Source organism: Pristis pectinata, chromosome 26, assembly GCF_009764475.1.
Source record: "Pristis pectinata isolate sPriPec2 chromosome 26, sPriPec2.1.pri, whole genome shotgun sequence".
Taxonomy (NCBI): Eukaryota; Metazoa; Chordata; class Chondrichthyes; order Rhinopristiformes; family Pristidae; genus Pristis; species Pristis pectinata.
The window spans coordinates 6,870,016-6,894,634 of NC_067430.1; the positions used below are offsets into that span (position 1 = coordinate 6,870,016).

Here is a 24,619-nt window from a genome sequence, read left to right on the forward strand (position 1 = left end):
AGCTTACAGGGAGGTGACTGAATCTTCACAGCTTGTTTACTGCTGTTTTTTAACATTTCATTTGCAGCCATGGCATTTACACAGAGTCTAAAGGGTCCTCTCAAAACTGTAACACTGATTTTTTTACTTTGCTTGTTTTTGACTTTTCTTTTCTTTGTTTTTTTTAACTTTTCCAATCCTTGTTGCCAATTTAATAAAATAGACCTTGGATATTCTCAGAATGTTGACAGCGACTAACTAAGCAGTTACAAGGCACAGGAGCATCAAACAAAGAATGTTTAATTCTGACAGCAAGGAACTCGTTACGTGTTACTGAAGTCATTTATACAAGATCTCCTTGCATCAAAAAAAACTCGGAAGCTGTAAATCTAAGACAAAAACAGAAAATGCTGGAAACACTCAGCGGGTCAGGCAGCATCTGTGGAGGGAGAAACAGAGTTAATATTTCAGGTCAAAGACCTTTTGTCAGTTCTGACCAAGTGTCTTCAACCTGATACATTAACTCTGTTTTACTTTCCACAGATGATGCTATTTGTTATTACACCCATAGCCAAATCTGTGTATATTTTCTTAACTATACACAGATTCACCATATCTTCTACACCCAGCAACACTGAAGGTAGCTTTATATAAATGCAAACCACTGCCAGAGAATTAAATACTGAAGAGGTTATTTGTTCATCCAGCCCAGGTCATCTTTTGTAATAACCTGCAGCATCCTCATTACATCAACTAATGCTCTTGAAGGATTTCAGTTTTATCCTCCTCTACAAAATCCGAGAGTTATTCTAGATACCAGTTTTTTTCTGATGAAGCATTTCTTCAGTCCTAAAATCACTGCTTATTACTTTACTTTTGTCATTGCAATGAGGTATGCTTCAGAGTTAACCACTTCATATATCTAAAAGCATCCACTCTAACCTCTCTCTTCTCAAGATGGCATAGAGCACAGAACAGTACAACACAGGAACAGACCCTTTGGCCCACAACGTCTGTGCCAAACATGATGCTAAATTAAACTAATCCCTTCTGCCTGCACGTGATCCACATCTCTCCATTCCCTGCATATTCATGTGCCCGTCTAAAAGCCTCTTAAATGCCACTATTGTATATGCATATGAGTGCAGGGCATGTCAATATGATCTTATCTTACTTATAATTCAGCCCAGAGACACCAAAGACAACCTCCCAACCCTTCTCCCACCTCTCTCATTGGCCAGGACTTAGCACAGTTCTCCTGGCTCCTGCAAAGCACAGCTTCAGCAGTTCTCAGGGTTACCCTATGCCGATATTTCAATGCAACCCAGGTTTTATTTGCTTGACCACCATTCCGCAATGATTCAGGATGGCTGGGCATGTGTTCAGTGATCACTTATCTACACTTTGTTTTGGAATCTCCCTTTCATTAAGTGTTCCATTGCACCATGTCAATTGGTACGGATTTCATGGTGCAGTTTTGTTCATTTATAAAGTTCTGTAAGTGCTTCTCTCTGCTTCAATAGGCTACTGCCTGTTCCTCTTCACTTTTCTGTATCGGGGTGAACCACCTTCTCATTAATAAAATGAGTTTTATTGGCTACAACTTAATACAGATTAACCTTTCTTTTCTGCTGCCTTTCTCATTGCAGCCAAGACATTGTTGAGTTCTTCTCTCTTCCTCTTGGAATGAATTTGGGGACCAACCTCCTTTTAATGAATTAGAGTGGACACGTTTGTTCAGAAACCTTCAGCAATTCCAATGTGTGTTTTTTGCAACGAGCAAACCGCAGACCTCTCGGATCGGTTCCCTGACAAACTTGTCTGTGGTACTGCCTTGGGCTGGTTTCCTTCTTGGTGACAGGGTGACCTTTGTACAGGCCATCTGCCACAGGATACCTAAATGCCATTTTTGTGTTTCTGAATGCAGGGCATTTATTTGAATCATTAAGAGTAGAAAGTTGTGCACTTGTCCCCAGAGCAGCCAGATCACTCAGTAAACCCTAAACCCTCCTCTAATTAGCTTCCTCTCTTTCAGCTTAGTTGCTTGCCCATCTCCAGATGTTGCCAAGGATGCGCATTGCCTTCCACTGTGTAGCAGTGATTGTCAAAGACCTTCTATCAATCCTGTTTGTTTAGCGGTTAGTGTGACGTTATTACAGCGCCAGGGACCTAGGTTCAATTCCGGCTGCTGTCTGTAAGGAGTTTGTATGTTCTTCCCGTGACTGCATGGGTTTCCTCTGGATGCTCCAGTTTCTTCCCACATACCAAAAACCTACGGATTAGGAAGTTGTGGGCATGCTATGTTGGCGCCGGAAGCGTGGCGACACCTGCGGGCTGCCCCCAGAACACTCTATGCAAAATATATATTTCACTGTGTGTTTCGATGTACATGTGATGAATAGAGATATCTTATCTTTGGAGTTAGGGAGGTACTTCAAGTTGAATCTTCTCCTCAAACCACTGTAGCTGCTACTTATTTTATATGTAATTCTTACATTTATTCTTAGGTTTTTTTATTAATGTGAGATTAATGCTCAGAAATTGGCTGACCCTGTTTAGGTATATTTGTCACTCAGTTCCCGCTGAGCAATGATTATTTTTTTTGAAGGCTTGCCACTGGGAAATTCAATAGCAAATGAAACCCAAGGCATAGAACATAGAGCAGTACAGCACAGTACGGACCCTTCAGCCCACGACGTTGTGTTGTGCCGACCTATATAAACAGCTGCTCCCTGATAAATCTAACCCTTCCCTCCTACACAGCCCTTAACCCTCCATTTTTCTTACATCCATGTCTCTATCTAAGAGTCTTTTAAATGTCCCTATTGCATCAGCCTCTACCACCACCCTCGGCAGTACGTTCCAGGCACCCACCACTCTGTAGAAAAATCCTACCTCAGACATCTCCCCTTAACTTTCCTGCTCTGACCTTAAACTGATGTCCTCTGGTATTGGTCATTGCCACGCTGGGGAAAAGGTGTTGGCTGTCCATTCTATCTATGCCCCCCATAATCTTATACACCTCTAGCAAGTCGCCTCTCATCCTGCATCGCCTCAAAGAGAAAAGCCCGAGTTCATTCAACCTTTCCTCATAAGATATGTTCTCTAATCCAGGCAGTATCCTGGTAAATCTCCTCTGCACCGTCTCTAAAGCTTCCACATCCCTCTCATAATGAGGTGACTAAAACTGAACATAATACTCTTAAGTGTGGTCTAACCAGAGTTTTATAGAGCTGCAACAGTACCTCGTGGCTCTTGAACTCAATCCCCCAACTGATGAAAGCCACCACACTATACGCCTTCTTAACAACCCTATCAACTTACGCGGCAACTTTGAGTGATCTAAGGACTTGGACTCCAAGATCCCTCTGTTCCTCTACACTGCTGAGAACTGTGTGCTACAGATCAGTCTTTGTGACCTCATGTGCCCTTCCCTTCAAACCCTCCATGACTGCGTAGAATGAGCAGGGACTCAGTAAGTTACGAAGGAACAATGGAGGTTGGGAAGCTTTAGTTGAAGAGAGAGGCCCAGTGACAATGGCAAGTGTAAGGAATCAGAAGGATGCCTATGGCTGATCAATGGGTTGTGAGGCTGAGATGAAGGCTGGTAGTCAGGGATGAGTGAGAAATTGTGGTTGGTGGTCAGGTAAATGGTGTCAGTCAGCAGATAAGTAGGTGAAGTGGTGTCAGGCAAGGGTCATGAGCTTGGGGCACATGTGAGGGTTTCTTCGGAGTTAATGGAGAACGATAAGTAAAGTATTTGAGGTGGACCTGTCTGAGGTGAGTTCACAATGATGGTCTAGGACTCATCTGAGCAGATCCCTTTTAGTAAGAATGGAGCAGGCTTGGAAATGGTGTGAAGCCTGGTTTCCCTTGAACAGCCCACAGTGTAATCCACACCACCAGCCATCGCTGCACTTGTCTGGGCTCCTCCATGGATTTATTTGATCCAATTCAAAAATGCCCAGAAGGAAAATGTGACCTTGTGCAACTTACACTAAATCCTCAATACTCCTTCATGTTTTATTTCCAGTCAAAATTGAGTTGTGTAGCACAGAAAAGTATGTTGCTACCAGAGCTGATTTCCAGGCAGAAGTTTGTCCTTACCCAGCTTTTTTTGCTACCTTGATTGAAAAGATGGTAATATTGCAGTGCCTTTGAAACCTTCTCTTCAGTGTTGTCTCCCGCAGGTCGAGAGCTCAGTGAGTTTGACAGAGTTCCAACCAGATCCTTCCTGACCTCTGAGGCTCACTGAGGCAGCAAGGGGACTTGCAAACCTTTGCGACATTTTATTCTTTTCCTTCACTAAGGTTGGAATATTTCTGGAAGATGTGTAACTATCAGATGCCTATCTCATCTTTGTATACCCTAATGCTCCATAACGGTTAAATACCTAGCAACAATCATTGCTAGGCAACGTGCCTAGCTACACATATCATTATTGTTCCCTGTGTCAGTGACAAATCAATCGATAAGAGACGGCAGACAGGATTCTGACAGTGGCTGATCCCATTTGTGACAGTCTCAACAATGCAGGTGTCTTCATGAATTGTGGTCAACAATTACAGTAGCTTCCAGCTTGGGGATGTATTTATAAACTTCAATGACTCTTAGTCCAAGCATCCTTTCAGCTACATGAAGCGTTCCCTTGCGGTATCCAAAGAGTTGAAGCATTGTCTAGGATTGGAATTTGCTAATCTGACATGCAAATTTGCTTTGGATCTGAAGTGGTCATCTTCATTTTGTGACTGAGGTTTTGAAGTCTTCAACAAGCAACTGCTGTGTCCTACTGCTGTAACATGAAGTATAGCAGTGACTAGGAGTGCAATCCATGCTACAGTACTCCAAACAGTGGCACCTCAAGAGGAGAGTTTTATTCTGCCCCTTAGTATCTACACAGATAAGGAATCATATCCCCTGTTGGTTTTGGAGATTTTATGCACAAGTTTAGAAACTTTTCTGTAGCCTTAGCAGTTCAATCATATAAAGAAAATAGTGCTTCTTCTAGAGAGCTTTAAATGAACCTTTATTAGTCCTTTAAATGACACCTTTATTAGCTTGCCTTTATTAGTCGAGGTATTGAGTTCAAGAGTCGGGAAGTTATGTTGCAGCATTATAAAACTTTAGTTAGGCCGCATCTGGAGTATTGCATTCAATTCTGGTCGCCCCATTATAGGAAGGATGTGGAGGCTATGGAGAGGGTGCAGAAGAGGTTTACCAGGATGCTGCCTGGATTAGAGGGCATGTGCTACACGGAGAGATGGGACAAACTTGGGTTCTCTGGAGTGGCAGAGGCTGAGGGGAGTTCTGATAGAAGTTTGTAAGATTATGAGAGGCATAGATAAACAGCCGGCATCTTTCTCCCAGGGTCAAAATCTCTAATATTAGAGGGTATCAATTTAAGATGAGAGGGGGTAAGTACAAAGGAGATATGCAAGGCAAGTTTTTTACACAGAATTGTGGGTGCCTAGAATGTGCTGCCAGGGGTGGTGGAGGCAAATAGAATAGAGGTGTTCAAGAGGCTTTTAGATAGGCACATGAATGTGCAGGGTACGGAGGGATATGGAAATTACATGGGCAGAAGGGATTAGTTCAGTTAGGCATTTAATTACTGGTTTAATTAGTCCAGCACAACATCATGGGCTGAAGGGCCTGTTCCTGTGCTGTACCGTTCTCTGTTCAATGTTCTACCAATACAGTTTCCTAGATGAAAATTAGAATAAACGTAAAATCTACTGAGACACATTAGCATACACTATATTCCCAATGCTGGGAGATCCTAACTGGTCAAGGGAAGCTTTAAGGGAAAATGGTAATGCGAAAGAAAATGTTTAGTATGTGTTATTCATACAAACTGTCATTCAGTTGGTTTTTGACTGTCCCAGAAGGTTATGTGTTCAAAATTCCTCCACAGAGACTGGAGAGCAAATATCAAAGCTGACACCCTTGGGGGTGCCACGTTGTCAGTCATGGTGTTTCAAACTAAGGTCCATCTGCTCTTTCGGGAACTATCAAACTTTCCATGCCACAATTTAGACAAGTAAGGAAGTTTATCCCAAACATCATCCCAATACTTATCCCTCAATTGACCACATTTGGACAATTATCTGACCTTTATTTACTTGCTGCATTGGGGGACCTTGCTATGTGCAGATTGGCCGTTGTATATTCTCTAAAAATGTCTTCACTTCAGTGCAGTGTTTTGGCCTGAAATGAGGTTATGCAGCCTTTCACCTTTTTTTAGGGTAATTAAATTTAAAAAAGGCTACAGACCAAGTGCTAATAAATGGGATTGGTATAGATAGGTGCTTGCGTCAGCAGAACAACAGAGCTAGCCATTGACTTGGAAGTGAGGTGGAGCACATGCCCCCGTAGGTATCAATGGTGCTGAGGTGGAGATGGTTGAGAGCTTCAACCTCCTAGTTGTCAACATCACCAATAGCTTGTCCTGGTTCAACCACATACATGCTATGGCCAAGAAAGTACACCAGTGCCTCTACTTCCTCAGAAGTCTAAGGAAATTCGGCATGTCCCCGTTGACCCTCACCAATTTTTATAGGTGCACCATAGAAAGGCATTTTATCCAGATGCATCTCGGCTTAGTGTGGCAACCACTCTGCCCAATACCACAAGAAACTGCAGAGTTGTGGACACAGCTCAGCCCGTCACAAAAACCAGCCTCTCCTCCATGGATTCTGTCTTCTCACTGCCTCAGCAAAGCAGCCAACATAATCAAAGACCCCACCCACCACGGTCATTCTCTCTTCTCCCTCCTTCTATTGGGCAGAATATACAGAAGCTTGAAAACGCTCAGCACCAGGCTCAAGGACAGTTTCTGTCCCGCTGTTATAAAACTCCTGACCGAATCTCTCATAAAGACGAACCCTTGACCTCGCAACCTACCTCATCATAGCCCTTGCACCTTATTGTCTGCCTGCACTGCACTTTCTCTGTAACTGTAACACTATATTCTGCATTCTGTTATTGCTTTTCCCTTGTTAGACCTCAGTGTACTTACGTTTTAAAATTATCTGTATGGGTGACTTGCAAATCTTTTCACTGTATCTTGGTACATGTGACAATACTAAAACAATACCAATAGCAAAATACTTGACGGTCGGTATGGGCCCAGTGGGCTGAAGACTCTAAACGCAATTCCATTTTTCTTACTGTGCTGCACACTGGCTCTGTATAATGATATAATTAACACCCCGATTGGAAGCAAGTATTTCATGTCAGCTTTGCACCTTCCCCCCAAATTTGTTCTCCCGCCATCTCCCTGTCCTGCTCTCACCCTCTGCCTGTGCTGCTTCAGAAGTCCATCAGCCATGTCTCCACCGACTTTCTTTCACTCAGCTAGCGGTGGATTGTATTTCTAACTTAATACTATGTGAACTTTCCAGATCCTTAAAGTATATATTCCCCTTTATTCCACGCTAAGCTTTCCTTCCCTATCAGATTCCATCACATTTGTCATTTCCACCTGTCACCTCCCATCTTCTGACATCATCATCTTTCAGTCCAGATGAAGGGTCTCGACCCAAAATGTTGACTGTCCATTTCCCTCCATTGATGCCGCCTGACCCGCTGAGTTCCTCCAGCTTTTTGTTTGGTGCTCCACGTTCCAGTATCCGCAGTCTCTTGTGTCTCCATATATTTTCCTTGCTAAACAAAGGCAGATACCAGGGGTTTCTCTCTGCTTGAAGACACGAGATTGCAGATGCTCGAATCTAGAGCAACAAGCAATCTGCTGGATGAACTCAATGGGTCGAGCAACATCTGTGGGGGGAAAGGAATTATTGACATTTCGGGTTGAAACCCTGTGCCAGGACTGCTCAGGATCCCAACGCAGGGCTTTGACCTGCGGTGCTGACAACTCCTTCCACCCCCCCAACAGATGCTGCTCGACCCACTGAGCTCCTCCAGCAAATTGTTTGTTTCTCTCTGCTTGTCTGACACCCAGTACTGGACAAACAGAATTGCTTTCCAATTAAACATGAGGACATTGTGCTTGTTCCCCAACAGAAACTCTGTTCCCTGGCTAGTAGGGTGAAAATGACAGATTAGTGAGTGCAGTTGATTCACTGCTTCAGTAACTTGGGTTTGATCCTGACCTCAGATGCTCCCTCTGTAAGGTGTGCACACTCTCCCCGTGGTCATATTGATTTTACCCATGTGTTCCAGTTTTCTCCATCTCCCAAAGATGTGCACGTGGGTTAATAGCTGCTGTAAATTACTCCCTGGTGTAGTTACATGGCAGGACAATCAAATGGGAGCAGATGAGCATGGGAAAGAGAATAAGTGGAATTGCTTTGCTGGGAGATAGCACACACCCTTTGGGCCTAATGGCCTCCTTTCATGACTTAATAATTAAGTAAGGATATTTTATTGCCTGACTGGTGGGGTGAGGCTGGGCTGCCAACTGGCTGAAGCTCAGCTCAGCTTCTTGCCATTTCTGCCTTTGGCAGGTGGTGGGAAATGCCCATTTGAACAGCTGTAGTCCATCTGGTGAAGATGCTTGTATAATGTTGTTGGTAGGGACCCATTGACAAAGAAGGAGCAATTCTATACTTCTGAGTCAGGATGGTGCATAAGTTGGAGGGGAATCTGCAAATGGTGATGTTCTCATGTGCCTTCAATGTTCCCATCATTGATGGGATGTTGTTGGAGTAGTCTAAGCAAATGTATTTTTTAGATAGTATTGTATATGTGATGCACTGGTGATAGCGGGAGTGGTAAATTGGTTTATTAATGTCACATGTACCGAGGTACAGTGAAAAACTTGTCTTGCATACCATTCATATAGATCAATTCATTACACAGTGTGTTGAGGTAGTACAAGGTAAAACAAAACAGAATGCGGAATAAAGTGTTACAGTTGCAGAGAAAGTGCAGTGCAGGTAGACAATAAGGTGCAAGGTCATAACAAAGTAGATTGTGAGGTCTAGAGTCTATCTTATTGTAAAAAGCCGTCAGTTGTGGCAGCGCTTACATGCTATAGCAGGCTACAAAATAAAGTCAGGCAGCATCATCAACAACAGTGCATCCCTTCTGGATGAGCTTAAGGCATTCTATGCATGTTTTGAACAGAAGGGGCTTGGGATGTCACTGCCCACCCCGACAGCCTCCAATACACCTGAACCCACAGTCACCGCTGTGGACGTAAGATCAGTCTTCTGGAGATCGAACCCATGGAAAGCATCTGGCCCGGATGCGTGGTGAATGGTGCATGGGGAGGGCAGGGTGTTTGTTGGAGGAAACTTCCAGTGAGGAGTCTTAGGTCCTGAACCCAGTGATACAACTTGGGGTTATTCAATGCCTTTACCAAACAGAGCAGGAGAGATACTTTGGGGGCAGTCCTCAAGTACACTCTACCTTTAGTTCCACAATACAGTGTGTATATGCAGTTTGTGGCACACACGTCACAAACTTTGGAAGCAGCACCTGCACATCTGTTGGTCAGTTATTGACCACGTCCCTCTACCCCTCTTACAAATAACTTCTGTGTGCCTGCTGATCAGGCCCTTACTAATCACATCTGTGCTCTCAGCTCTACTTATTCTTCCCTAATCCTACTCTAGCTATTTTTATACCCCTAACTATATTCTCCTTTTGTTACCCTACTGTTCTCTGGCGAGGTGGGGAGGTTACATTTGTCACATACACACTAATCTTGCAGCTCTCAGCTGCATCACACGCAGTCTATTTAGCTATACGAGTACCACCTCTTATTCCCCAACTTCTGTATTTATCCTGGATAATGTTGAGGTGAAACTTTGCATAATCCTCTGTGGGTAGACTAGATATTGTTAGAATTGAGAATCTGATACCAGAGCTATCAAACCACAGACCTGTTACACTTCCATCCAGTATTTACTGTTTCATGACCATTGAATTTAAAAATGTAACTCCAGATTAAGGGAGGATATTTATTTGAATCCTTTCAGCTGAAGATGAAAACATATTTTTTCATCTTATGTGGCGAACCATTCATCAGATACATCCGCCTTCTGCACACTTGGTCAGCACTGAGTTCACCATCCACATGAGTCATCTGTTGATTTGACAATTTCAGGAAAGGTTATCTTTACCTGGCAAATATAAGCTGATTGAGAAGCTTGGGAAAATAAAATCGTTCCAGCTCAAACCTTCATTATAATTCAAAGAGCTTCTACTCATTTCTTAAGACTATAACACCGGCACTGCCAAAATTAAACTAAAAAATACTTTGGCCTAAAATTTCAACTGAGCATTAAAATACACATTAAAATAGCAATGAGTGGGAGATCTTTGTTATACTTGAGCGAGGTTGTCAGGGAGAGATAGCCAGCAAACATGACTTGCAATGCTTCATGTGAATGAGAATTGTGAATTCAAGCCTTCTGAATTATCGTGCACAGGAAACTCACTTCAGTGGCAAAGTGTTGTGGAAAATGCAATCTTTGAGTCCAGTCTTTCGTCTTGGCAAGAGTCCTTTTGGAACCATCACCTCAAGTAGTGGGGCAAACTCTTTGTGGTATGTTAGCCCTCAGACAGTGGGTGGATGATGCATATCACACGCTTCCGAAAGCAATGTTATTGAACGTAAATCTCCAGGGCAGAGGTCATTGTCATGTTCCACTCCCAACCTGGAAGCAGTACTTGCTGTTGGAGGGGAAGATTCCAAACCCCGCATTGCTACCAGGCTCTTGAACAATGGCTTGAGGTAGGAAAAGGTCCTTTAACTCATGTAGGGGTAGGCCGGTGCCTTCTTAAGGTTAGCTCCTGTATTTTCGATTTACACCATTCCATATTTGCTCTAGCACATCACACAGCAACATTGATTACATGCTGCGTGTTGGTTGACATTGCTACAGAATGCTGGGCTCCAGAAGACCATTGCTGAGGTCAATGGCAGAAAACACCAGTCAGTACAACCGTAGACGAATTGCAATAACTCGCATATCCACTCTTATATTGACGATATTTAAGAGGGAAGTATACTTTGTTCAGGATGCAGTGAAGTGGATGGATTATGTATCTGATTGAGAGAGCTAGTGTCTTCACTAGCTAGTACTTTCATTTGCTATGTCTGCCAGAGAACCAAGCCACAACTTTGAAAGTGTACTAAGCATGCACAAGCTGTTGTTTTTTAGATGAAATGCCATGGGCTAGAACATGAAAACATTATTCCATGCAATAGGATTTCTAATCAGTGTTGTTACAGTTCCTGAATTGAAATTATGTGTTATGCAAAGCATGCTCATACAGACTAATTAACATTTGGTGTATATCAATTAAAATCCAAATGAGAAATCAAAACAAAATCCTTAAGCACCTTATTGTTTAGAGTGGTAACGTCACTGGGATTCTGAATTTACAAGTTATATCTGTTGACTGAACACTGACATCAGATATGAAATTGACTAACATGTCCCCGTACTCACTCCCATTCATTGCTTCCAGTCTTAAGCATTTGTTCCACCAGATTACCTTCAGATCTCAGTTCCATTTTGCAATGTTCCTAAGCTCTCTTCATATTGAAGATTCCAATTATCAATACACTTGGTGTCGATCAGTCTGTCAACTAAAATTGTAAGATTTGTTTATGAACTAGTCTCAGGGTTCCCTCTTCATTCCTTTACACCAGTTGCTCAGTGATACTCTTGACTTGGGGATTTGAGGAGAAATATTTTCACCCAGAGAGTGGTTGGAATCAGGAACATGTTGTCTAAATCAGTGGTGGAGGCAGAGACTCTCACAACATTTAAGAAGTATCTGGATGAGCATATGATTCAGCAAGGCATAGAAGGCTACAATGCTGGAAAATGGGTATAGGTGTTGTTATTGGTTTACTATTGTCACGTGTACCAAGATGCAGTGAGAAGCTTTTGTTTGCGTGCCATCCAGACAGATCACGCCATACGTAACTACATGGAGGTAGTAAAAAGAAAACAGAATGCAGAATTTGCTGCTATAATTACAGAGAAAGAGTAGTGCAGGTGAGCAAATAAAGTGCAAGGGCCACAAGGTGTAAATTGGGAGATCAGGTGTTCATCTTTAGTATTCAAGAGTCTGATAACAGTGGGATAGAAGCTGTCCTTGAGCCTGGTGGTACGTGCTTTCAAGCCTTTGTATCTTCTGCCTGATGGGAGAGGGGAGAAGAGAAAATGATTGGGATGGGAAGGGTCCTTGTTATGTTGGATGCTTCCCTGAAGCAGCAGGAATTGAAGATGGAATGGGCTGTGTTCACAACTCTGCAATTTCTTGCGGTCTTGGGCAGAGCAGTTGCCATACCAGGCTGTGATGCATCCGGGGAGGATACTTTCTATGGTGTATCTGGAAGGATTAGTAAGAGTCATTGGGGACATGCCGAATGTCCTTAGATAGGTACTTGATGGTTGGCATGGACATGGTGGGCTAAATGACCATGACTTTAAAACTTCCAAGTGGTACAATCACTGTTTCCCACCACCCCTTGTAAGGACAGCCACACACAGGACACGAGAATGTTGTAGGTGCTGAGTTCCCATCTCCACCACTCTTGGATGCTGGGAATTAAGTTGGAGGCAGCACTACAGGGAAGGAAGAGACACCTTCAGGATCAGTGAAAGCACTCTGGACCTGTGAGAACAATGGGCATGTTCCTTCAAGCTTTAATTTAAAAGCAATATTTCTGCACAAGAGAACATTCCTCTATCCAGCACCAGGTAATAACTTCCAAATAGATATATCAGATTTGACAATGATGGCAACATCTTACAGAATCACCAAGGCTTTTATTGCTGTTCACGTCAGGCCACAATTATGCCAATTAGGTGCCACCACCCTGACTGGTGAGGTCAGTGGTAAAGCATTGCAGGATACCATTAGTTACCATCCATGAAGGTGGTAACTTGCATTTCTGATATATTGACTGTGTTTGAGAGGGAGGAACACCTTGTACAAAACCCAGTGAGGTTGATTGCTAATTGTGTACTTGATGGGGGAAATAGCTTTCTTCACCATTTACTGGTCATGGGAGTAGGGGTTAATTTTAAAATTAAAGGATGGATTAGTTATATTTTCCTATCAGAATGGTTGGTTCCATTCACTTGAGGTCAACAAATTGCAAAAACAAATTATTGAATCATGTTCCCATTCATCTGTGTCCTTTTATCATATGTTGTGGCTTTATTTTAGAACAGGTTGTGTTTTACTGGCAGTGCTTATAATTACACATCAGTTAAATCCACACAAAGATTGCTTAAACCTTGTTGTTTGCTGCATTAAGTTGAAGACACGCCTGTCCTCCCAGGTAGACACAAAGAATCGCATGCCTCTGTTTGAAGAACAGCAGGAGACATCTTTGTACCTTGCAGTCAAAACATTTCTTTCAACTAAAAACAGATTATCAAGTCATCCTCACATTGCTGTTTGTGAAACTTGGCAGTGTGCATCGGGTTCCTGTGTCTCCCTTACCTCATTGCAGTGGCTATACTTGGGTGTAAATTGCTGTGGGCCATGAGTTTTGCTGTATGTGGTAGCTCCTCCCTTCCTTTAAATATAGTGACACCCACCCCCCTTCCCCCCCACCCACCTGCTTCAAAGAACCGTTGGTGTCAACACGTACCTACACCCTATGCTCTCCTTGAATGTTGTTTACCTCCAGGAATGGGTGGGTATACCACATTTATTTTTTAGACTAATCAAGCACTTTATTCCATTTGATTAACAGTTAGGTATTAAATGCAGCTTGGAAGTATGAAACAGAGGCCTGGGTGTAATTCACATTACCTTATAAGTAATTTTTTTAGACTACACTTCTGAAGTACTTTATCAGTTGTAAAACACCCTGTGATTCTCTGAGGTCCTGTAGGTGCTTGTTACATTCACATCTTTTTCAGTCATTTTCCACTCCCAATCCCTGACCCCACACTCCCAACCCCTGACCCCACAATCCCAACCCCTGACCCCACAATCCCAACCCTTGACTCAAGAATCCCAACCCCTGACCTCACAATCCCAACCCCAACCCCACAATCCCAACCCCTGACCCACAACCGCGCCCCCACCACCCCACCCCCCCAACTGTGAGCTTCTTATTTGGAATTCAACCCCAACCTAAATACTGCTGATGCCACATTCCTCCAACTGCTCCAAGCATTCCTGGTTTCCCATTCACCTGACTTCCCCAACATTCCCAGCCTCCCACTCCCTTAACCAACCAACATTCTTGTTCTTCCATCCCCCTACTTCCCCAATATTCCACTCTCCAATTCCCCGACTCCTCCAACATTCCCTGTTTCCCACTCCCCCCAACTACACTAACACTTCCTGTCTCACATTTCCCCTGACTCCCCCAACATTTCCAGCCTCCCATTCCTCCGATTCTCCCAAAGCTCTGCCAGCCACTCATTGCCTTGATTCCCCCAACATTCTGCCCTCTCAGCTCCAATATTGGGCCCCATTACTTCCCACCACCAGCTGGATCACAACCCTGGCCAATGGTCTACATGCCCAGTCCACAGAAAGGAGGTCAGGTGGCCCATTTTCAACTCAGAATGTCATTCTGTTGTGCCTGAGACCTTGGACCTGGAGCTCTCCTGAAACATTGTGCAATGGGCCAATGTCTAAATGGTCACTACTGTCTGATTCTTCACTGTTCTAGTCCTATGGGTACACGACAAATTCTAGCCAGGACTCTTTTCCTTTCCTTTCTTCATACCTTTTTTTGATTTTTTCTGTTCATTTTTAAAAATCTACATTGGATCTTGTTTCCACCATTGGGTCAGCTCAAAGCCCAATAGTTCTCAGTTTACATCCTTTTGATAATGATCTGGATGCCTTACTGGTTCACTAATCAGTGGGAATACCTTTTCCCAATTTACCTCCTCAAAGCTTTCCATAGACCTGTGGTCTTGAAGTAATTTCTGTTTGCTCATTCTGATCATTACTTACCTCCTTCCTTTCCCCTTGTAGTCCTATGCAGTATTGTAAGTGGTGTGCTTGATGAATAACAATTTCAAAATACCTTTACTTTTAGAACACAAGAACATAAGAAATAGGAGCAGGAGTAGACTATCTGGCCCGTCGAGCCTGCTCCGCCATTCAATAAGATCATGGCTGATCTGGCCGTGGACTCAGATCCGCCTACCTGCCTTTTCCCCATAACCCTTAATTCCCCTACTATGCAAAAATCCATCTAAGTGTGTCTTAACTATATTTAATGAGGTAGCCTCTACTGCTTCCCTGGGCAGAGAATTCCAGAGATTCACTACTCTCTGGCAAAAGCAGTTTCTCCTCATCTCCGTCCTAAACCTATTCTCCCAAATCTTGAGGCTATGTCCCCTAGTTCTAGTCTCACCTACCAGTGGAAACAACCTTCCTGCCTCTATCTTATCTGTGCCTTTCATAATTTTATATGTTTCTATAAGATCCCCTCTCATTCTTCTGAATTCCAGCGAGTATAGTCCCAGGCGACTCAATCTCTCCTCATAGGCTAACCCCCTCATTTCTGAAATCAACCTGGTGAACCTCCTCTGCACTGCCTCCAAAGCCAGTATATCTTTCCTCAAGTAAGGAGACCAGAACTGCACGCAGTACTCCAGGTGCGGCCTCACCAGTACCCTGTACAGCTGCAGCATAACCTCCTGGCTCTTAAATTCAATCCCTCTAGCAATGAAGGCCAACATTCCATTTGCCTTCTTGACAACCTGTTGCACCTGCAAACCAACCTTTTGCAATTCATGCACAAGCACTCACAAGTTCCTTTGCACAACAGCAGGCTGCAATCTTTCACCATTTTATTTTATTTATTATATTAACTAAATAATCCTCTTTTCCATTTGTAAAAACAAAAGGCAAGTACAGAGTCTCTGTTCCATCCAAATTGTACCACACGTTGTGATGCCTTGTGAAGTACATTGTATATATCTTCCACCTCACTTGAAGCAGCTAGTAGAGCCATTGCCTCACAGCACCAGAGACCCGGGTTCAATCCTGACCCTGGGCGCATAGGTTTCCTCCAGGAGCTCTGGTTTCCTCCCACATTCCAAAGATGTGTGGGCTGGTAGATTAACTGGTCACTGTACAATTACCCTCATGTAGAATGGTACAGTTTGGGGGAAGTTGATGAGAATGTGGTGAGAATTAAAAATGAAATTATTGTAAGATTAATTGGTAATTGGTTTACTATTGTCACATGTACTGAAATACAGGGAAAAGCTTTTGTTTGCATGCTATTCAGACAGGTCATTCCATACATAAGTGCATCAAGGTAGTGCAAAAGAAAAAAAAAACAGAATGCAAACAACATTGCAGTGTGATTGAGTTACAGTTACAGAGAAAATGCAGTGCAGGTAGACAAGTAAAGTGCAAGGGCCATGACAAGGTAGATTGAGAGATCAAGAGTTCATCTTTATCACATAGGAAGTCCATACAACAGTCTTATAACAGTGGGATAGAAACTGTCCTTGAGCCTTATGGTATATGTTCTCAAGCTTCTGTATATTCTTCCAAATCGGAGGGGGAGAAGAGAGAATGACCAGGTTGAGAGGGGACCTTGATTATGTTGTCTGCTTTCCCGAGGCAGCAGGAAGTGTAGACAGAGTCAATGGGGAGGAGGCTGGTCTTCATTATAGACTGGGTGGTGTTCACAACTCTCGGCAATTTCTTGCGGTCTTGGGCAAAACAGTTGACATCCCAAGCTGTGATGCATCTAGATTGGAAGCTTTTTATGGTGCATCTGTAAAAATTGGTGAGGATCTTCGGGGAGCTGATGAATTTCTTTAGCATTCTGAGGAAGTAGAGGCTCTGCTGTGTTTTCTTGGCTATAGTGTCAAAGAAAGGATTAGTATAAATGGGTGGTTGATGGTTGGCATGAGTTGCTGATTAAAGAGCTTGCTTCCATGCTGTAAGACTATGACACCATGACTCTACAACATCCCGGGAGAGGCAAATCAAGTTGATTAAACATCCAACCCAATTTTATTAAATTAAATCTAGGAAATTCCTCTGCATGGTGCACCATTGGTGCCCATCTCCATCCATAATTACCTCTTCCCCATGTCCTGTCAGCCTTTTCTTAATTCAGCTCAATATATTGCCATTGTTACCAGAGCCCTTAACCTTGAAGATAAGCCTTTGTGCAGAACTTTATTTAAATCTTTACAGGACTTTAAGCAGTCACTCTCTGCTAGGGTCCTTCCAACATCCATCTTTGGAACTTCTACAAATAATACAAGTACATTTCTAGGACATGACATTCTTGTTATGAGGTTACCTCTAATATGTCCCTCCCTAAAGAATTATATATTCCACCCTTAATGATTCTCCCAAGCATCTATTACTAATGTCAGTCTAATGCAGCTATCGTTAACTGGGCCTTTCTTATCACCCTTTTTAAAAGATGGAAAAATATTAGCTTCCTTCCGGTCTTGTGGGAACTATCCCAAAATTAAAAATACGGACTTGGACCTTGGACAAATTGTCATCTCCCTGAGGACGCCAAGATCCAACATCTATCTAAAATAATACTTTCCTCTAACTTATTACTAGTCTTAATATTACTGTCATTCAATGTTATTATTTGGACATCAACTTCAACTAGACTCATATTTTTTCCTTGTTTAGTCTGTACGCAGCACCCAGTGACATACTTCTAAATTTTCCCTTAAGTTCACTTGCCCATTGATAAAGCTTTCCCCATTCATTCCACTGTTATGTATGATTCTGTTTTCCATTAACCTTTTGGTTGATCTCATTGGAGAGATCTGTTTATTTTACTCAACTATATCTGGATGAGTGTAGGATTCGTTTAATTTAGAATGACATTTCTGTTTTCATCACATTTGTCTTTGCACATGACCAGTCAACCACCATGGCTTTTTTTTCCTCAGCAGACTCCTGTCTTTTAACTTTGAGTATATATTTAGCTTTTGTATTTGTTACCTTGTTCTTAAAAACTTTCAATTTGTATTCTACATTGGTTCCATCTCCCAGTTGGCTATCTAACTTTGACCAGATGTTGCACCCTTGCAATACATTGCCAACATCAGCCAGCCTTCTAGGGAAAACAGAGCTGAAAATATAAAATAATTTGTTTCAAAGAAGAAAAATCAAGCCTCTATAATTAAAAAGATTTGATAACCTGTTACTTTATTCCATGAACTCAACTCTGATCTGTTTTTATGATGATGTTTAGTCATCGTTTCATTGTCATATATTTTTGAGCACAACACATTACTCAGCAAAATAGTTCAGCATTTCCAGACACTCAGAACATCTGAGCTGGGCACCCCAGAAGACTCTAAAATTCATAAGCACTGATTAGATTATCTCAACCAGGAAAACTGTTCAGACACTCCGAGGTTGAGGGATGGGTTTTGGTGTGAGGAAAAAGCTGGGAAACATTGCTCACTGTTTTCCCCTTCTGGTTGTTATCTCACTGTCCTTATTAATGTGGACAGATTGGGATCAGACATGGCTAATACATGAATAAAGATCACTTGGGGCAAGTGCCCAAGAGTCAATGCCTTCAGGAGAGGACTGGGGGAAAACTGAGACCCAGTGAGAGAAAAATTATACATCCTTCTGAGTTACATAAGTGGCCCAAGTAGACGATAAAGGTGAAACCAGAATGACAGCTGTGTTTCTGGGTCTTATCCCGGAAATATTGGGTGTTTGAGGAGTAACCTTTGATAGATAGTTCCATTAACTATTTAGAATTGCAGTCATCCTTGACAATTGCTGATGTTGGCATGACATTCAAACCTTCAACTTCTGTGATGGATTTATGATTATTATAACTAGGTAACCAGCTCCTCAGATATTCAATTAGTGAACTATTTACAGTTAACACACTCGAGAATTGAATTACTTACATTTAAAGACTTTATAATTTACTTTTTTTTGGAAGTATTTCCTTTGCATAATGTGAGAGGGTAAGAGCTGTCATCCGGCACTACATATGAGATGATGGCAGTACACTGGATGGCAGACTCACCTTCCTGGGCTCTCAGGCCAGCCAGACAAGTAGTGGTGAAGAGAGGTCAACCCGCTACTGTACAGCTAACTCGAGGTTGCCCAGCCACCCAAGTGGAAAGAATGCATGTTATTAGATATGCGTCTAGTTTTAAGTAATCACTGAATAAAGCAATAATCAGTTGTAGTTTTACTCACAATCTGCAAACACTCTAAGGTGCCATGGTGGAAGCTTGATTAATTGTGTGTGAAGGTTTTAAGGAAAAGTGGACCCAATTTAACTGATTAATTGATGTTTGCTATTTGTTGTTATTAAGGGTGTCAGCCTACTAATTTTTAATCAATTCCTTGAACTGATTACATAAAAAAGGACTTAATTTTTTTTCAGTTGGAACTGAAGTTGTTTAATGTACCAAGTTTTGGGGACCTTGATCAAAATAACACTTAGTTTAAAATGCCTAAAGATTCTTTATCATTAAAGGTTAGAGGTCGATGCTCTAATAACTTGACAAAGTGCCACTTTACACAGACTTTTTCTTTCAAGCTTAGCTTGTAGCAGGCCTGACTAGGCCTGCTTGATGTGTATTACGTGCAAGCACGTGCAAGCCCATTTCTCTGCTCACTGCAGAACACCCCCATCTGAACGGCAGCTAATCCCAGTGCCCTTCGTATCGGAGAAATGGTTTGAAATCTCCTGCTGACTGGCCGAAGGCTCTTACTCCTGGGGCGGGCAGACGTCACCTTTCTAATTCTTGGTAAGTATGACTCTCCAGTTTGGACCATCTGCTCCTTACAGTTAATTGTTAATATTGTCCAAGGAGGCAAGACCAGATATCAAAGAACAAATATCCAATTAATGACATCTGCTGGGTTCAGTTCCATTCAGTGTTATCCTGACAACATTGTTGACATTTCCATTGACATCTTACATCAGTTGGGAAAGCAGTTTTCATTGTCCCCAGTAACAACTTTGTTCCACAATGGACCCAATTCCTTTTCTTGAGTATAGTGTCATCCTGGTTGAGATCTACTTTCGATATTGGCAAGTTCATGAGGTTCAGCTTATTTGATGTTCAGTTAGCACATGTCGAGGTTAGCATAATTCCAACAGACATTGGCTACTTGAGGATCTATGAGATGGTTCAACAAGTTTAAATCCCATTTAAAATCTCACAAAAGCTAGTAAAATCCTGAATTCAAATAAATGGCCTATGAGGTGTATCAAGTTCCATTCAATACTGCCATGGCAACAATGACACTTCACACCATCTGGTAATCCAGTTAGTTTAATTATATTTATGAGAAAGACATTCCCAACACACTGCCATGAAAAATGTGTGTAAATGGTAGTCCTTCATACTCATGAAGAAACACTGGGCTTCGGTGTGATATCATGTTACATACTTTAAGAGGGGAAGTGTATAAGTGGATGAAAAGCCTGTTTTAAATTTAAAGTCAAATTTAAAGTTTGAACTCATCTCAACAGAAGTCACACTGACGTATTGTTGTAGTCAAATGGTGACCCAAAGATTATTTACACCATTTTCAGGAGATAGTAGTTCAAAAGATCTATTATTATTTGATTCTTTTCTTCCTTCCCCTCCTTTTCTTTTGAAATCTTCCTCAGTATTGTTCTGAATTAACATTTGAATTAAGACTTAAAAATGTTGGGGGGCAGGAGACAACATTTCAACATAAATTTTACAGAGTCCATTCAATTTGATCCTAATCTCTTGAAAACGTGGTCTCAGAAAAGGTGACCTGGTTTAATTGTATTAATTGTGAAAATTTAATTAATTTAATCCTAAATCTTTTCAACTCTGCAGCAGATTGATCAGTTCACTGTATTGTTAGTCTTGTTTGGAATGAAGATATTGTGAAGTGAACCGATTCTAACTTCCAACAAGGGGAAAAGAAACATTTTTAGCCTACCTACACTGTACTTACTAAACCACTCTTGACCTAAAGCACATTTCCAAATTCTGGCAGAATTTCAGATGGTTTAGTAAGAGCACTTCCTTTGGTGGATGCAGCATGTGATTAAGTGCTTTAACAATGAATGGTAAGTTTATTGAGCTTCTAAAAGACAATGGTGTTTGCATTTGTTTCTGAATGAAATTATAACTGTAGGAAAATTCTACAGATGAAATATAATTGTATCATATACCATTTTAGTAGATCAAAAAATCTTGACTTCATGAAAAATTGGGAAGGGATTGGAATTATTCCTTATTATTAGGAACTTGCTTATGCTTTACCCTGTGGTCTTGTATGATTTGATTCCATTCTATTTTGTCTACTTTATTGATTCATATTCAAATACCCAGGCCATTTATGTAAACTGGCAAATAAGCCAGGTTTCACAAACATCCATGGCCTTTCCATTGATCCAGTATTGATTTCTTCTTAAACTCTGTACATTTATTTATTTTTGCATGAATCTTCATGAGTTTTACAACTTCGCAATGCCCAGTCAGAGTTTACTCCCTCTCTTTGTGGCAGCTTCAACATTGAAAATGTTGCCAGGGTATTTCACAGAGGTTTAAGGAGAAAACAGACCTCAGGCCAAAGAAGGGATGACCAAAAGCTTATTCAGGAAGGTGGGTTTAAAAAAAAAGAAGAGGTATTAGACAGCAGAAGACCTTGAAGAAAATGATGCCAAAATATAAGGTTGAGATAGGAAGATTTTCATCAACACTGGTAGGGTGACTGCACAGGAGCCTAAAGTCAAAGGGTTGTAAACGTTTACAAGGCTGATGGATATTTCTGAGAAAAAAGGATGAAGACTTGAGAAATGCAAGCAGAGGGTTTAAGAATTTTAACTTGATGCCATAGAAAGTTGAAAGTCAATGCAATGGGGTAAAACAGTGCTAAAACAGTAAAGCTTGGTTTGGAACTGAATATGGCCAAACTGGAATTTTAGACAATGGAGGACGGTACATTATCTAAACAGCAGTAGAGATGATTGGGTGAGGGAGGGGGTATGAATGATTCACTGTGGTCTTGTAGTCAATTGCTCATTACTTCCAATTCGCTTCACACATTCCCCTCCAAGGAATTACGAACTGCTGTCATCCGTCTTCTCTCGTGATCCATCATGTTCGCTTTTTGGCATGTTTAAAAATACTTTATGAGCATAAGGTGACCCTGTCCATTAATGCAGAGAGTTTTCCTCAATTTTCCCAGAATGATGCAGTCTAGACCTACAATACTCACCCAAGTGGAAGGGTCAACTGGGACTGAAATCAGAATTCCCTCATTGTCAAGACCCCAAATCATCCACCCTCAGTGAGAGCAGGCATGGTAGCGCAGCAGTTAGCTTAACGCTATTACAGTGCCAGCGACCTGGGTTCAATTCCTGCTGCTGTCTGTAAGGAGTTTGTATGTTCTCTTTGTGTCTGTGTGGGTTTCCTCCGGGTGCTCCGGTTTCCTCCCACATTCCAAAGGCGTACGGGTTAGGAAGTTGTGGGCATGCTATGTCGGCGCCGGAAGCGTGGCGACACTAGCGGGCTGCCCCCAGAACACTCCACGCAAAAGATGCATTTCACTGTGTGTTTCGATGTACATGTGACTAGTAAAGATATCTTATCAGTGAAGACAAGACTGCTTTTATTGCTGCCAAATCATTTCATGTCTGTTAATTTGTCCTCACTTTTATGTGGGTTTTGACCTCTTATTTCGGTGTCAGACTATATAAATAATCACGAGCCCCCGACAAAGGGAGATTTCCTCATAAACTAGACCAAGACCATTCCACCAGAAGACAATTGGGGATGACAATATGTGGCAGCTGTGGGGATTTGCAGCCCCATATGTTTCTTCAAGTGTGTTACAGAGTGAAGGATGTGCAAGTGCATCTTCCATTTCACAGTTTTGATTGAATTTCCAGGGAATTTGCAGTTTAATGTAAATAACAATATTCGGCTAACACCTCAAAATAAGTGCCTGGGTATATATTTTGAAGTTATGGCGTTAATTTTGTGAGGTTTTCTAAATGAGGATTATCAATTGAGCATTGATTTCCAAAATTCACTCTCCAATCAGTCTGACTCCAAAAAGGTCTCATGGAAAAGCAGTTTTTCCATTTAAGCTCCTGTCTCAGTTATTTTTAAAAGTAATTTTGTTGGACAAATCAGTTCATTGTCCAGTATGGCACCAACCAAGAAGGTTGAGGACCAAGCCTTGTTCATTGTTAACAGGACCACTTTCGGTCAGAGTAGTATCTGGGATTCTCACCCCTGATCATCATCCAAGGAACCACATTGAAAGGTTGGCACTTATGGCTGTTGTGGGAAGATTTAATAGATCAAGCTGGGATAGCTCAGTGAGAATAAAGTCTATCGGCTCTTACCGTTAAAAACAAAGTAAGTTATTTATGTGTAATATATTGGAGGGCAGTTAATATGTGTTAACATTTAATGAGTGAGTGACTTAAAAGAGGAGTAATGCTAAATGAACAAATAATAGTCAGTGCAGGAAGCTTTATGATGCCAGTTGCAGAGCTGGTGATACCAAATAATCTACGACTTTCACATCAAAGCATTTGGGTATGAACGCACAGATGGGTAACTCAATGTTGGGCAAGTATTCAACAAAGGGGATGGTAACTTTTAAGGAGAAAGCAATATGTGTCGGCAACAATGGAGGAGTAGGTGATTTACTCACCGAGTACTATCGATATCTAATTATATAAGAAGAATAAAATATGCACCTCAATGAATCTGATGTATATGAACATTTAACAAGTTATAAATTCACCATATATTCTAATATATAAAAGTGACAATAAAATCCCATCTGTTCTATTTGTCATATTAAAATTAGGGATTTAACAACTCTGATAATTAGCCACAACCGTTACCAATTGCTTCATGTTCATATTATATGCAATTGCTCAAGGGGTGAATTAGAAAAAGGGTCAGTTTCTCATTCAGTTGCTTTAAAGAGGAAATGCTCTTTAAGCTGGATAGTGTCACTTTGGGATTTAACAATCACCAATCTGCCCAGGATGTATAAATTTTCATAAGAGTCATTGGGATTGAACACCAGTTGGATCAGTGAAGTGGCACTTTCAATTCCACTTTGTCATTGTTTACTTGATTGTGTGACACTTTGAATTGAATCGCTCTATAATGGAATTGTGCTGTACATTAATCGAAGATCAGTGCCCTGCTAACTTACCCCATAGATCACCCCTCTTGAAGACCCTTCAAATATAAATGAAGCTTCTTCTCATATATTTTGGGTGGGCTGACTAAAATATATTTAGCTGTTTCTAACTTGGACAGATGCCATCGCCACACTCTTAATGGCATCAGATTTTAAAAAGCCATCTAGTTTGGCAAGGGTGTGGCAGTGAAGATAGATCACTAAATGTAATATTTTGTTTGTATTCTGCTAACAGAAAAGCTAAATAAAAATAAGGTATTAATCTTTTGTCAATGGAAAATGTTTCTCCTGGTAGAGGGAATAAACGGCCAATGTGATAATAACTGTGTGCACTGATGTACTGAAAGCCTGCCATTGGGTCCCAGAATTAAAACAGTCATTGGTACACCACAAAATTATCCTTTAGCCTGCCAATGAATTTCTAGGCCAATGTTTCTATCTGCCAAAGACTATACTTTCAAAATGTACACTGACTAACAATCAACAATTTCTATATGTATTCTTATGCCAAACAGCATCCAAATGAATC

At 41.6% G+C, this 24,619-nt stretch overlaps 1 protein-coding gene and 1 pseudogene across 2 annotated transcripts in view; one reads left to right on the forward strand and one right to left on the reverse strand.

Moving 5' to 3' along the window:
• The window catches only part of ajap1 (adherens junctions associated protein 1), a 235,440-nt gene that overhangs the window by 199,517 nt on the left and 11,304 nt on the right, over window positions 1–24,619 (forward strand). The window contains exon 5 of one of the 2 annotated variants that reach the window (XM_052039608.1): window positions 19,550–19,676. The exons of the other annotated variant lie outside the window; for it this stretch is intronic. Coding sequence (XP_051895568.1) covers window positions 19,550–19,622 — 73 coding nt within the window. The 3' untranslated portion in view covers window positions 19,623–19,676. The remainder of the gene's footprint in view (window positions 1–19,549; window positions 19,677–24,619) is intronic. 2 annotated transcript variants of the gene reach the window in all.
• LOC127583443 (60S ribosomal protein L36-like) lies at window positions 1,594–1,886 on the reverse strand (annotated as a pseudogene).